The 16,064-nt window shown below is 45.5% G+C and overlaps 1 protein-coding gene across 4 annotated transcripts in view; it reads left to right on the plus strand.

The window, feature by feature from the left end:
* Positions 1-16,064, plus strand: part of LOC112068806 (multivesicular body subunit 12B) — a 76,181-nt gene that overhangs the window by 54,880 nt on the left and 5,237 nt on the right. For all 4 annotated transcript variants that reach the window (XM_024136015.2, XM_070438306.1, XM_024136014.2 and 1 more), the window contains exon 7: positions 10,496-10,590. In XM_024136015.2, the coding sequence (XP_023991783.2) occupies positions 10,496-10,590 (95 nt within the window). The remainder of the gene's footprint in view (positions 1-10,495; positions 10,591-16,064) is intronic.

Raw genomic sequence — 16,064 nt, forward strand, 5'->3', positions numbered from 1 at the left:
CAATCAAATTGAATTTACCACAGGTGGACTCCAAAACAAGTTGTAAAAACATCAGGATGATCAAATGGGAAACAGGGATGCACCTGAGCGTGAATTTCAAATTCTCATAGCAAAGGGTTTATGTAAATAAGGTATTCTTATTTCATAATTATTATTTGTGAATTTTTACCCAAATTTCGGGATTACGATTGGTCTCATCGCCATTGCAACTCCCCAACGTGCTCGGGAGAGGTGAAGGTTGAGTCATTTGCGGTCCTCTGAAACATGACCACGCCAAGCTGCCGCCTCTTAACACGACCGCTCCGCTAAACCCGGAAAGCCAGCTCACCAATTGTGTCGGAGGAAAAACATCGTTCAACTGACGACTGAGGTCAGCCTGCAGCGCCCGGCCCCACCACCAAGGAGGTCGCTGAGCAGCGTCGGATGAGCCAAGTAAAGCCCCCACCGGCCAAACCCTCCCCTAACCCGACGATGTGGGTCAACTTGTGCGCCGCCGTTATAGGAACTCGGTGTCACGGCCGGTTGTAAACACAGCCTAGGATCGAAACCCGTCTGTAGCGACGTCTCAAGCACAAAAAAATTCTTGAGTTGGGCGGAGGGGAGATTTGCATAGGCGGTTTTTGGGGGAACTAGGAAAATTCTCCCCCCTTCGAAACATAGCTGTAGCGCCTTTACTGACGTTACAAGTGTGAATCAGAAGATGGGGAGAGGAGTATTTTATTTAAAAGAATTGGATAACTTTTTTCAAATACTAGTTAGGATACTTTAGTTCACATTGGATTTATTAACTACAAAAGCGTAAGACGTGTTTTTTAATCTGGTGACGCTCTGCACACCACAAGCTTTGTTAGCTAACACTGAAGTCAAAAGACATTCACAGTTTCCCTCCATAGAAGCCGTACCTCCGTAGATATAATTCTGTTGAGCCTAATTCAAGATAATACATGTCATCACAAAGATGCCCAACACTCCTCCCCTCTTTCGCCACCTGCAAAGTCTTCAGTTGCAATCTCGACGCCTGACCACTTGTCTTCCCATCAAGCAGGAAAACAACTTCGCTAGCTTCCTTGCTCCATGCTAAAACAACTCCTAGCTTGCCTGCTCCCATGTAAACAACTCGCTAGCTTGCCTTGCTCATGTAAACAACTCCCTGAGCTGGCCTTGCTCCATGTAAACAACTCGCTGAAGCTTGCCTGCTCCATAGTAAACAACTCGCTGAGCTTGCCTGCTCCATGTAAAACAACTCGCTTAGCTTGGCCTGATCCATTGTAAACAACTCGCTAAGCTTGCTGATCCATGTAAACAACACTCGCTAGCTTTGCCTGCTCCATGCTAAACAACTCGCTACTTGCCTGCTCCAATGTAAAAACAACTCCCTGAGCTTGCCTGCTTCCATGTAAACAACCGCTGAGCTTGCCTGCTCCATGTAAACAACTCGCTAGCCTGCCTGATCCATGTAAACAACTCGCTGAGCTTGCCTGCTCCATGTAAACAAACCGCTGAGCTGCCGCTCCATGTAAACAACTCGCTAGCTTGCCTGATCCATGAACAACTCGCTAGCTTGCCTGATCCATGTAAACAACTCGCTACTTGCCTGATCCATTGTAAAAACAACTCGGCTAGCTTGCCGATCCATGGTTAAACAACTAGCTTGCTGCTCCATGTGAAACAACAGCTTGCCTGCTCCATGGAAAACAACTTAGCTTGCCTGCTCCAGTAAACAACTAGCTGGCCTGAACTCTACCCGCACTGCATGATTGGTTAAGCAATTTTAATGTAGAGCCTAAACATATATGTTTTAAAGATTTTAAAGGTTTAAAAAAGGAACAAAGGGAGTTCGAACTGGTTCAGAACGAAATGATTGGGTTCCCAAACCCCTGGAGAGAAAGGCTGAAAGAAAACGGGACAGGACTCTGGAGAGGAGCAGCTTCCTGTCTCTTTAAAAATGGCCGAAAAGCATTGCACAAAAAACAGCATTAATATTTCTCTTTACAGGGAAAGTATACTAAGCAATAAGCGCACCGAGGAGGTGTGGTATCATGACCAATACATCATAGCTAAGGGCTGCTTTTATGCAACACGGAGCTGGCCTGGATACAGCCTTAGTCGTGGTATAATTGGCTATATACAACAAACCCGAGGTGCTTATTGCCTATTATAAACTGGTTACCAACATAATTTAGAACAGTAATACTAGTAGTGTTGAACGATTACCCATGGTATATTGTCTCACGTCTTTCAAGCAATAAGCATTCAGGGGCTCTAGAGCTAACCTAGTTTATTAAATGCTACTGAGAGAACAGTCTGAGAGGAATCCCAACGGTCTCAATGTGTTCCTGTGGTTAAGGTTAGGTCATACCCAGGATCCCAGAGTAGCAACGGACGTGGGATCATGGTGTAATGCTTTTCCTCAGGGGGATATAGCAGAACGTCCATTTATATTAGCATCACCTAGTATTACAGGTTTAAAATCTCACTGTCAAACCTAGGGTGTTTTGCAGTCAAATTGATAGTAAAAACTTTTGTTGTTGTTAACAATAAATATTACACTAACTATTTTAACTTGATAAACTTAAGAGAAGGCACAAAAAAAATAGTTAACCCAAGACAGCCTGATGGCCAGTCTGGAGACAACACCAAGACAACCTGATGGCAGTCGGGAGAAACCACCAAGACAAGTCCTGATGCAGTCCGGAGAAAACCACCAAGACAACCCTGATGGCAGTCCGGAGACAACCACCAAACAAGCCCTGATGGCAGTCTGGAGAAAACCAAGACAAGCCTGATGGCAGTCTGGAGAAAACCACCAAGACAAGCCTGATGGCAGTCTGGAGGAAACACACCAAGAAAGCTGATGGCGTCGTGACCACAAGAAGTGATGGCAGTCTGGAGACAACACCAAGACAAGCCCGATGGCAGTCTGGAGAAGACACCAAACCAAGCCTGATGGCAGTCTGAAACAAGCACCGGAGAGGGACAACCACCAGACAAGCCTGATGGCAGTCTGGAAAAACCCCAAGACAAGCCCTGATGGCAGTGGAGACAACACAAGACAAAGTCCTGATTGGCAGTCCTGGAGACAACCACCAAACAAGTCCTGATGGCAGTCGAGAGGAAAACACCAAGACAATCCGGATGGCAGTCGGGAGAAAAACCACGAAGGACAAAGTCCTGATGGCAGTCGGGAGAAACACCAAGACAAGTCCTGATGGCAGTCGGCGAGGAAAAACCACCAATGACAAGCCTGAATGGCAGTCTGGAGACAACCACAAGACAAGCCTGATGACAGTCGGAGAAACCACAAGACAAGCCCTGTTGGCAGTCTGGAGAAACACACCAAGACAAGTCCTGATGGCAGTCTGGAGACAACACCAAGACAAGCCCTAGATGGCAGTATGGAGAAAACCACAAGAAACAAGGACTGATGGCAGTCTGGAGGACAACCACCAAACAGCCCCTGATGGCAGTCTGAGACCAACCACCAAGACAAGCCCTGATGGCCAGTCTGAGAAAACACAAGACAAGCCCTTGATGGCCAGTCCGGGAGACACCACACAAGTTGAGGTCGGGCCACAAGTCGCTATGGCAGTCGGGAAAAACCACCAAGAAACGAGGAGGAGACACCAGAGATCTGATGCGCGCGAGAGAAACCAAACCAAGACAAAGTCCTGATGGCAGTCGGAGACAACCACCAAGGACAAGCCTGAGATGGGTCGAGATGACAACCACCAAGACAACGCCTGACTGGCAGTCGGGAGACAACCACAACTACTCGAGAGAAGACACAGCAACCTGATGGCAGTCGAGAGGACAACCACCAAGACACAAGCCCTGCACTGCGCTCGAGAGACCAACCACCAAAGACAGCCCTGATGGCAGTCGAGGAGACAACACAAGACAAGCCTGATGGCAAGTCGAGAGCACAAGACAAGCCCACGGCGTCGAAGCAACAAGCGACCCTGATGGCAGTCGAGGAGACAACCACCAAGACAAAGCCCTGATGGCAGGCGGGAGACACAACCACCAAGACAAGCCTGATGGAGTCGAGAGACAACACACACAGACAAAGCCTGAATGGACAGTACGAAGAGACAACCAACAAGGACAAGCCCTGATGGCAGTCGGGAGAGAAACCACCAGACAAGCCTGATGGCAGTCCGGGAAGGAAAACCACCAAGGACAAGCCCTGATCTTGGTGGTTAACTATTTGTTTTGTGCCTTTCTCTAAGTTAATCAAGTTAAAATAGTTTAGTGTAATTATTTTATTGTTTACAACAACAAAGTTTTTACTATCAATTTGACTCAAACACCATAGTTTGACAGTGAGATTTAAACTCTGTAATACTAGGTGATGCTATATAAATGGACGTTCTGCTATATCCCCCTGAGGAAAAAGCATTACACCATGATCCCACGGTCCGTGCTATCTGGGATCCTTGGGATGACCCTAACCTTAACCACAGGAACACATAGAGACCGTTGGGATTCCTCTCACACTGTTGCTCTCAGACAATGCTCCACTGGACTAGCAGCGCTACCCCAGCCAGGCTAGCGTGTAACTCCACTGGACTGGATGGATGCTCTGTAGGCTTTAAGCACTGGAGTGAGTGGTAGAGGCAGCGTAGCCTCCTACTGCTTCCAACAACAGAGTTAGTAGCATTTATAAACTAGGTAGTTAGAGCCCCTGAATGCTTATTGCTTGAAAGACGTGAGACAATATACCATGGRTATGTTGCAAAACTACTAGTTTACTGTTCTAATTATGTTGGTAACCAGTTTATAATAGCAATAAGGCACCTCGGGTTTGTTGTATATAGCCAATATACCACGRCTAAGGGCTGTATCCAGGYACTCCGTGTTGCATAAGAACAGCCCTTAGCTATGATGTATTGGTCATATACCACACCTCCTCGGGCCTTATTGCTTAAGTATACTTTCCCTGTGAAAGAGAAATTAAATGCGTTTTTGTGCAATGCTTTTCGGCCATTTTAAAGAGACAGGAAGCTGCTTCCTCTCCCAGAGTCTGTCCCCGTTTTCTTTCAGCCCTCTTCTCTCCAGGGGTTGGAACCAATCATTTCGTTCTGAACCAGTTCGAACTCCTTTGTTCCCTTTTTAAACCTTTAAAATCTTTAAAACCTATATGTTTTAGCTCTACATTAAAATTGCCTAACCATTCTCATGCACGTGGGCGGGAGGTAGAGCAGGCAAGCTAGTTGTTTACATGGAGCAGGCAAGCTAGTGTTTACATGGAGCAGGCAACGCTAGTTGATTACATGCGATGCAGGCATAGCTAGTTGTTTACCCATGGATTCAGGCAACCGCTAGCGAGGTTGTTTACATGCGAATCAAGGGCAATCAAAATAGCGAGTATGATTTAACAAAGCAATGGATCAGGCACACAGCTAGCGAGTTGTTTAACTTCATTAGAGAAAATCAGGCAAAGCTAGGAGGGTTTACATTGGAGCATAGGCAAAGCTTCAGCGAGTGTTACATGGAGAGCAGGCAAGCTCACGAGTGTTTACATGTGGATTCAGGCAAGCTAGCGACATTGGTGTTTACATGGGAGCAGGGCAAGCCAGCGAGTTGCTTTACATGGAGCAGGCAAGCTCAGGGAAGTTGTTTACATGGAGGCCAGCAACGGCTAGCGAGTTTGTGTTTACATTGAGCAGGTCAAAAGCTAGGGCGAGTTGTTTACAATGATCAGGCTCAAGCTTAGCTGAGGTTGTTACATGGATCAGGGCAAGCTAAGCGAGTTGTTTACAGGAGCAGGCAAGCTCAGCGATTTGTTTACATGGAGCAGGCCAAGCTCAGCGAGTTGTTTACATGGAGCAGGCAAGCTAGCGAGTTGTTTACATGGAGCAGGCAAGCTAGCGAGTTGTTTACATGGAGCAGGCAAGCTAGCGAGTGTCAGGCGTCGAGATGCAACTGAAACTTTGCAGGTGGCGAAAGAGGGTGGAGGAGTGTTGGGCATCTTGTGATGACATGTATTATCTGAATTAGGCTCACAGAATTATATCTACGGAGGTACGGCTTCTATGGAGGAACTTTGAATGTCTTTGAACTTCAGTGTTAGCTAACAAAGCTTGTGTGTGCAGAGYGTCACCAGAATTAAAAACACGTCTTARCTTTTTGTAGTTAATAAATCCAATGTGAACTAAAGTATCCCTAACTAGCATTTGAAAAAGTTAATCCATTCTTTAATTAAAATACTCTCTCCCCATCTTCTGATTCACACTTGTAACGTCAGTAGGCTACAGCTATGTTTCGGAAGGGGGAGAATTTTTTTCCTAGTCCCCCCCAACAAACCGCCTATGCAAATCCCTCCCTCCCCCAATCAGAATTTTTTTGTGCTTGAGACGTCGCTACAGACCCGGGTTCGATCCTAGGCTGTGTTACAACCGGCCGTGACCAGGAGTCCTATACGGCGGCGCACAATTGACCCAGCRTCGTCCGGGTTAGGGGAGGGTTTGGCCGGKKSGGCTTTACTTGGCTCATCGCGCTCTAGCGACTCCTTGTGGTGGGCCGGGYGCCTGCAGGCTGACCTCAGTCGTCAGTTGAACGATGTTTCCTCCGACACATTGGTGCAGCTGGCTTCCGGGTTTAGCGAGCGGGTGTTAAGARGCGCAGCTTGGCGGGTCATGTTTCAGAGGACGCATGACTCAACCTTCACCTCTCCCGAGCACGTTGGGGAGTTGCAGCGATGAGACSATCGTAATCACGAAATTGGGTAAAAATTACACAAATAATAATTATGAATAAGAAATACCTTATTTACATAAMCCCTTGCTATGAGATTTGAAATTCAGCTCAGGTGCATCCTGTTTCCATTGATCATCCTTGATGTTTCTACAACTTGTTTGGAGTCCACCTGTGGTAAATTCAATTGATTGGACATGATTTGAAAAGGCACATACCTGTCTATATAAAGGTCCCATAGTTGACAGTGCATGTCAGAGCAAAAACCAAGCTATGAGGTCAAATGAATTGTCCATAGCTCCGAGACGACAGGATTGTGTCGAGGCACAGATCTGGGGAAGGGTACCATTTTTTTTTTTCAGCATTGAGGGTCCCCAAGAACAGTGGCCTCCATCATTCTTAAATGGAAGAAGATTGGAACCACCCAGACTCTTCCTAGAGCTGGCCACCTGGTCAAACTGAGCAATTGGGGGAGACTGTCCTTGGTCAGGGAGGTGACCAAGAACCCAATGGTCACTCTGACAGTGCTTTAGAGTTCCTCCGTGGAGATGGGATAACCTTCCAGAAGGACAACCATCTCTGTAGCACTCCACCAATCAGGCCTTTATGGTAGAGTGGCCAGACAGAAGCCACTCCTCAGTAAAAGGCAATTGACAGCCCGCTTGGAGTTTGCCAAAAGGCACCTAAAGGACTGACCATGAGAAACAAGATTCTCTGTTCTGATGAAACCAAGATTGAACTATTTGGCCTGAATGCCAAGCGTCACGTCTGAAGGAAAGCTGGCACCATCCCTACAGTGAAGCATGGTGGTGGCAGCATCATGCTGTGGGGATGTTTTTCAGCGGCAGGGACTGGGAGACTAGTCAGGATCGAGGCAAAGATTAACGGAGCAAAGTACAGMGAGCTCCATGATGAAAACCTGCTCCAGAGCGCTCAGGACCTCAGACTGGGGCGAAGGTTCACCTTCCAACAGGACAACGACCCTAAGCACACAGCCAAGACAACGCAGGATTGGCTTTGGAACAAGTCTCTGAATGTCCTTGAGTCACCCAGCCAGAGCCYGGACWTGAACCCGATCGAACATCTCTGMAGMGAYGCTCMCCATCCAACCTGACAGMGCTTGAGAGGATCTGCAGAGAAGARTRGGAGAAACTCCCCAAATACAGGTGTGCCAAACTTGTAGTGTCATACCCAAGAAGACTCGAGGCTGTAATCGCTGCCAAAGGTGCTTCAAGTACTGAGTAAAGGGTCTGAATACTTACACTATTGTGATTATATATATATATATATTTTTAAATACATTTATAAACCTGTTTTTGCTTTATCATTATGGGGTATTGTGTGTAGATTGGGGGTGGGGGGGGACAATTTAATCCATTTTAGAATAAGGCTGTAACGTGTAAAAAGTCAAGGGGTTTGAAAACGTCCCGAATTCACTGTATGTATATCTGAAATGTCAGATGTTAACAGAATGTGTAATTAAAAACAAATGTTTTTAAGTGAGGATTAGGCTGTAGTGGGGGAAAGTGGTGCAGTTCCAGTATTTAGCTACACGGCAAAAAAAAGTTATTAACTACTGTAAACAGTACSTAGATTTTAATTTAGTTCAATGACCACCAAGCYACTGCAAAATGTAGTTGAATCACTAGTTGACCCCAACACTAGCGCCAACATACTTACAAAGTGGTAGCGAAGGTTAAAACATTTTCTTTTGTGTGCCTGACAATATGACTTAAATTCGCTCCAAAAGACTGGATTGTTACGATGCATAATTGTTTCAAGTCCCCTTGCCGCCACACAATGTTCTCTTCTGTAATTTACTAAAGAATTTCAGCACACCGCAGKCAGAACCTCGGCAGAGAAACAAGAGGAGTGGCATCTTGTTCCCCACAACGATGATAAATTGGATTCCAAACTCCAGTGGCCACTGTGATCCACTCCCTAACCACCGCAGTCAGTTTTTCTGTGCTTTGTTCACTGAGTAACTTATTGCCTGTATGTCAATTGAGTCACCAGTCTAAAGCCTTGAAGCTTCTCTGAGATGTGGCTGATTTTCTGAGTTTAATAAATGCAGTTTTTCATTTGAGAAAAGTTTGACAGCCACAGAAGGACCATGGATGCTTGTTAGTGTAACATCTTGCCTGTGAAGTGGCTCTGCAGCAGGGCTCTCGKACCCTGTTCCAGGGGAGCTACGGTACCATCCAGGGAACGGTTTCCAAAAGGCATCTTAAGGCTAAGTTTGTCGTAAGAACCTTCACAGGAGCATCGTTACATCTCTGAGCTGTTTCCCCAAAACCATCGTTACCAAATTTGCACTTAAACGCTTACAATTGCAAAGACATTGGCAACTTTGTATTTGTAGTCAACTTCACTGTGAAATTATCGGTGGTCACAGAGAGACAGATAAACACATTGATTCTATGTTTAGCGGAGATCTTCTGTGTATAAAGTGACGCAGTAGGTTATCTAACGAAGCACTGGTCTGAGGCAATTAGTGTGGCTAATTGGCTAATTGGCTAATTGCCTCAGACCAGTGCTTCGTTAGATAACCTACTGCGTCACTTTATACACAGAAGATCTCCGCTAAACATAGAATCAATGTGTTTATCTGTCTCTCTGTGACCACCGATAATTTCACAGTGAAGTTGACTACAAATRCAAAGTTGCCAATGTCTTTGCAATTGTTACAAACAAGTGAAGGGGAAAAAAGGCTGTTTTATTCAAGATAAATAGCCTACAGTATAGGCCTATATAATTATTTAAATAAACTTGTTCATTCAATTGAGTTCTGTTTTGCTAATTGTAGGCGGTCTAATTATTATAATTATAAATGTCAAGGTATGAATGGCAAAATCTGATCTGAGAACAGTGCTGCCTTTCGATCCTGTCAGTATCGACACTGCTCCAATGTACTAAGCGAACGTTCTCTCTACGTGGTGTTTTAGGAAAGCCGTTGTAGGAAAGATGCATCGTTAAAACACTTGTACGCCTATAAATTCCATCGCTTTCGGGAAAACCCGAGACCTGTAGATGTTCGCTCCATCTCTAATCTAGCACACCTGATTCTAATAATGAACTGGTTGATCAACTGAATCGGGGTAGTTTCAGCTGGGGGGTTGGAGCAGAAACCTACATGAGGGTAGCTCTCTGGGAACAGGGTTGGAGAGCCCTGCTACACAGTATTCAAAAGGTTTTCATTTTGATCAAAAGCGACTGTTCTTGATTCTGATTTGACTCGAGACGCAACTGCTGAGTACGTTGGTCGTTCTGGCCGAGAGAGTAGACCTCTCGAAAGCAGCTTATTTACTGTATTCGTTTCTGGATATTGATGGATGTTTGGTCTAGTGCGGCCAAAGGCAGGCATACTCAGAAAGAGCACCCAAACAATATCTGTCAGGTCAATCTGGTGTTTGTGAAATATCACACCGCCATTGGAATCCTATCACCGACATAATTCCCCTCCACTTCCTCAGTCAACCTTTTGAGATGAGCTGAAAAGGAGATCTTCATTAAAGCTGTCCGTGGCCAATGCCTAGATTGACGATTGTCGTCAACCTTTTAAAGAAAAAATCTAAAAATCCTCCGCTGTCCGCACGCTNCCCGAGAACCAGACGGTCTGTTTGTAAATATCGCTGACTGTTTTGGGGCGACGAGGAAGTCTCAGTCTTGTTTTGGTATCAATCGCTTCTAACTGATTTTTATCTGTAAAATGTCTCATATATATATATATATAAATATTATTTTTTTATGACACATTGATTACTAAACATGTTTTTTAAATTCTGTTTGTCCCCTACAGACATATATCCATGACGCTGCCCGCCAGTTTCAAAAGGCAAACCACTACTAGACCGGATTTTGAACACCAGAGCTCCAACCTGTACGCCATATCAGGTGAGCTACTGTCTACGGTTCTTCCCTGTCACAATAGCAAAACATCTTTTGGAATATTGCATATATTCAATGTTTTTTTTTGTTCGTTTTTTCCCCCCCCACCCATTGCATAATATTCATTTTGAATTTAGTGTTATCCCTCAGTTTACTCTGAAGTCACTTGTTGTAGCTACCCCCTCAAGGAGTCTAGGGCTTTGGATGTAGTGAGATTGATATGTTACGGATTGAAAGAGTCATCGTGTGGTGAGCCAGAGAGATGGACACCCCCCCCCCCCGGTACTGGGCAACTCAATTTTTCCATACTCTCTCATACTCTATTCTACATCTAATTYTCACTTAATGAGCTATGCATTACCACTCCCAGTACAATCTAATATGGGTTTCTTTGTACTCTATCATTGGCACATCAAAATAAAATAAACTAACGTGTGAGTAGACGCAACACTGACACAGGAAATCTCTCCTGGAGTTGAGTGTAGGAAACCCTTTGGGTAGAGCAGGACATTTTTTGCTTTACCCAAAAGTTTTCCTTCTGTTCTCTCAACTCCGGGTGACCCCTGCACAGTTGGGGAAAGGCTGSGAAACCAACATGACTGCCCCACTCGTCAACACTGCTGTAGACATCAGTTCGCTTCGACGGATCACTTTCATTACTCCCACGTTGTTTGAACGGCCGCGATGTCAGTCGGGGAGAGAAGTCTAGTAACCAATTAAGACGAGACATAACCGTCAGTCAGGTGCCGGCGACGGTCCCCTTTTCGATATCCGCTGAAACAAATATCAGATATCAGCCGTTTTAAGGAGCTGCACCTGCCCTTTTTTTCCCCTTTTTTTTAATTTGCCCCTAATAATTGTAGCTCCGAGAACTCGGCGGCGCTTTCCAATTAAAACCTACGCTGGCTCCTTGACGGAGGTCGCAATAATGACACCCCTGCAGCATTAGAGGCTGTCTCCCTTCAGTAGATGTAGTACCACTACAGGTCTCTCAGTTTCAGTAATGTAGTACCACTACAGAGTCTCTTCCAGTTCAGTAGATGTGTACCACTACAGGTCCTCCTACAGTAGATGTAGTACCACTACAGGTCTCCTTCAGGTCAGTAGATGTAGTACCACTACAGGTCCCCATCAGTAGATGTAGTACCACTACAGGTCTCCTTCAGTAGATGTAGTACCACTACAGGTCTCCTTCAGGTCAGTAGATAGCACTACAGGTCTCTTCAGTAGATGTAGTACCACTACAGGTCTCCTTCAGTCAGTAGATGAGTACCACATAACGGATGCTCCTTCAGTAGATGTAGTACCCTCACAGTCTCCTTCAGTAGATGTAGATACCACTACAGGTCTCCTTCAGTAGATGTAGTACCACTACAGCTCCTCACATCGTACGTACATCTTTTCAGATGAGTATGTTATCACTACATCTCCTCAGTAGATGTAGTACCACTACAGGTCTCCTTCAAGTTAGATGTAGTACCACTACAGGTCTCCTTCAGTAGATGTAGTACCACTACAGGTCTCCTTCAGTAATGTAGTACCACTACAGGTCTCCTTCAGTAGATGTAGTACCACTACAGGTCTCCTTCAGTAGATGTAGTACCACTACAGGTCTCCTTCAGTAGATGTAGTACCACTACAGGTCTCCTTCAGTTTCTATAATTGTAGTACCACTACAGGTCTCCTTCAGTAGATGTAGTACCACTACAGGTCTCCTTCAGTAGAATGTAGTACCACTACAGGTCTCCTTCAGTAGATGTAGTACCACTACAGGTCTCCTTCAGTAGATGTAGTACCACTACAGGTCTCCTTCAGTAGATGTAGTACCACTACAGGTCTCCTTCAGTAGAGTTAGTACCACTACAGGTCTCCTTCAGTAGATGTGTCCACTACAGGTCTCTTCAGTAGATGTAGTACCACTACAGTCTCCTCAGTAGATGTAGTACCACTACAGGTCTCCTTCAGTAGATGTAGTACCACTACAGGTCTCCTTCAGGTCAGTAGATGTAGTACCACTACAGGTCTCCTCAGTCAGTAGATGTAGTACCACTACAGGTCTCCTTCAGTAGATGTAGTACCACTACAGGTCTCTTCAGTAGATGTGTACCACTACAGTCTCCTTCAGTAGATGTAGTACCACTACAGGTCTCCTTCAGTAGATTGTAGTACCACTACAGGTCTCCTTCAGTAGATGTAGTACCACTACAGGTCTCCTTCAGTAGATGTAGTCCACTACAGGTCTCCTTCAGTAGATGTAGTACCACTACAGGTCTCCTTCAGTAGATGTAGTACCACTACAGGTCCCTTCAGTAGATGTAGTACCACTACAGGTCTCCTTCAGTAATGTAGTAACCACTACAAGGTCTCCTTCAGTAGATGTAGTACCACTACAGGTCTCCTTCAGTAGATGTAGTACCACTACAGTCTTCCTTCAGTAGATGTAGTACCACTACAGGTCTCCTTCAGTTAGATGTAGTACCACTACAGGTCTCCTTCAGTAGATGTAGTACCACTACAGGTCTCCTTCAGTAGATGTAGTACCACTACAGGTCTCCTTCAGTAGATGTAGTACCACTACAGGTCTCCTTCAGTTCAGTAGATGTAGTACCAACTACAGGTCTCCTTCAGTGTAGATGTAGTACCACTACAGGTCTCCTTCAGCATAGATGTAGTACACTACAGTCTCTTCTGTCAGTAGATGTAGTACCACTAAGGTCTCCTTCAGTCAGTAGATGTAGTACCACTAAGTCTCCTTCAGTAGATGTAGTACCACTACAGGTCTCTCAGTTCAGTAGATGTAGTACCACTACAGGTCTCCTTACAGTAGATGTAGTACCACTTACAGGTCTCCTTCAAGTTCAGTAGATGTAGTACCACTACAGGTTCTCCTTCAGTTCAGTAGATGTAGTACCACTACAGGTCTTCCTTCAGTTCAGTAGATGTAGTACCACTTACAGGTCTGCCTTCAGTTCAGTAGATGTGATGGACCACTACAGGTTCCTTTCAGTAGAGATGAGGACCACTACAGGCCCCATCACCTCAGTTCAGTATGCCCCATCGGCCCTCACTACATCTCCCATAACCCTTGTCTCGGGTTGAAAAATTCACATCTTACTTTCCAAAATTCTGCGTTTGGGTCGAGGAATTTCTGTATTTCCTTGCATATTCTCTCATTTCATTATCTTCCAACCCGAATTTCTGGAAAACCGTGGAATTGTGGGAAATTTACCGGAATTTTGAAAACCCTTCTCCTGTCGCAACACATGGGCCCGAGGAGAACAGCGACATACTGTCTATCCATCCCATGGAGGAGTGTGGCCATGCTATATATCCCCCAGCTAATTACAGCCAGATGAAATGATGCCTTCCACATCCAAGCCATTTAAAGACAATTATAAAAGATCATCATCTTAATGTCCCTTAAAAGATCTTCTGCGGTTATTAAGTAAGTTATTAATGAGCTTCTAATGCTCTGCTCGAAGGAAGCGGCCCCGCCTTCCCTCTCTCCTTAGTTGATCCTGAAGGGGGTGGTTCTATGCCCTACAGCATCATATGTCAGAGTCAAGGCCCGCGGGCCACATCCGGCTCCCGCAGATATAGGTTTTACGGCCCCTGGGATGATCTTGATTATTATTAGAACCGGCCCGCAAGACCGCGCAGGGCAAGCCGACCGCAGATCTTTACACGCAGCCTACTATTTTCCACAAATGCAAACGTGACGCACCGAGCAGTAGGCTGCTTCATTTCAATATTTATTGGCACAGCAGTGTCAGCATCACAGTAAAATTAACGTTTCAGATACCCAATCAAAAATGGCAAACGGAAGGTGGACACTGAGAAACGGGGTTTCAAACAAGGTGGGAGTCGAGTTATGTTCACGGAGGTAGCTGGAAAACCGTGTGGTCTTCTGTGTGTGAGAAAGTGTGGCGGTTATGAAATGAGTATAATCTGAGACGCATGATGTAAACGCAAACCCGCGGACAAAAACAAGAATATGGGACATGGAAACAAAGGCTACAAAAAAGGCAAGGAATTAAAACGAGCCTCAATCTCGACAGGCTCTTTCAAAAACCAAATCACAAAGGCCAGGCTTGCTGTCAAGCCAGCTTTTATTTTGGCAGAAGAGATCGCTAAATCAGCCCGGCCATTTACGGCTATTATTGTTTTTTTCTTTGAAGTAAAATTTAGCCCACTTTGCTAAAATAGAAAATAATAGGCTACTGATGGTGCCTTGAATACCGGTTTCTTTCATTTAATGTTCATGTTATTGGGGATTTTTATATAAAGGAAATTTGTCTTTTGTGTCTGTTGAAATTAAAGATTACTGACAGAGCCATAAGAAAATATTGCTTTATTATCTGATCATATTGGAATATATTGTTAGGTTTTCAGTAGTTCAATTAGGTTCACTAGGACTATATGCGTCATTTAAAATTTTCAATGAACATTCGAACAGTCCGGCCCTCGCTTGTAGCTAAAATTTTTTTTTGGCCTCCGTCCATTTGACTTTGACACCCCTGCCCTACAGCGTTTAAGGTTATTAGGAAGGACGAGGCACTAGACAAGGAGGTTGAAGGACAAATCTGTTTTTGTTTGGAATGAGGTTTATTTACATTTGTATTATATTGGAGGAGTAACATGATACGAATTAACAATTGACCTGTGCCCGATTTTCACGTGTCAACAGGTTTAAAAGGGATGTGTTGAATGCATTTGGTCTTTCATTGAGAATTTCGCTCTGTCTTCACCCCATCCTGAACCTCTAAACTCCTGGCTACACCCCATGTCATCCTGAACCTCTAACCCCTGGCCTACACCCCATGTCATCCTGAACCTCTAAACCCCTGGCCTACACCCCATGTCATCCTGAACCTCTAACCCCTGGCCTACACCCCATGTCATCCTGAACCTCTAACCCCTGGCCTTCACCCCATGTCATCCTGAACCTCTAACCCCTGGCCTTCACCCCATGTCATCCTCACCCTCTAACCCCTGGCCTTCACCCCATGTCATCCTGAACCTCTAACCCCGCTCTGTCACCCCATGTCATCCTGACCTCTACACCCTGGCCTACACCCATGTCATCCTCACCTCTAACCCTGGCCTACACCCCATGTCATCCTGAACCTCTAACCCCTGGCCGGCACCCCATGTCATCCTGAACCTCTAACCCCTGGCCTGCACCCCATGTCATCCTGAACCTCTAACCCCTGGCCTCACCCATGTCATCCTGAACCTCTAACCCCCCTGGTCCTGCACCCCATGTCATCCTGAACCTCTAACCCCTGGCCTACACCCCATGTCATCCTGAACCTCTAACCCCTGGCCTACACCCCATGTCATCCTGAACCTCTAACCCCTGGCCTGTACCCCATGTCATCCTGAACCTCTAACCCCTGCGCTACACCCCATGTCATCCTGAACCTCTAAACCCCTGGCCTGTACCCCATGTCATCCTGAACCTCTAACCCCTGGCCTTG

The sequence above is a fragment of the Salvelinus sp. IW2-2015 genome, unplaced genomic scaffold (genome assembly GCF_002910315.2).
Source record: "Salvelinus sp. IW2-2015 unplaced genomic scaffold, ASM291031v2 Un_scaffold741, whole genome shotgun sequence".
Taxonomy (NCBI): Eukaryota; Metazoa; Chordata; class Actinopteri; order Salmoniformes; family Salmonidae; genus Salvelinus; species Salvelinus sp. IW2-2015.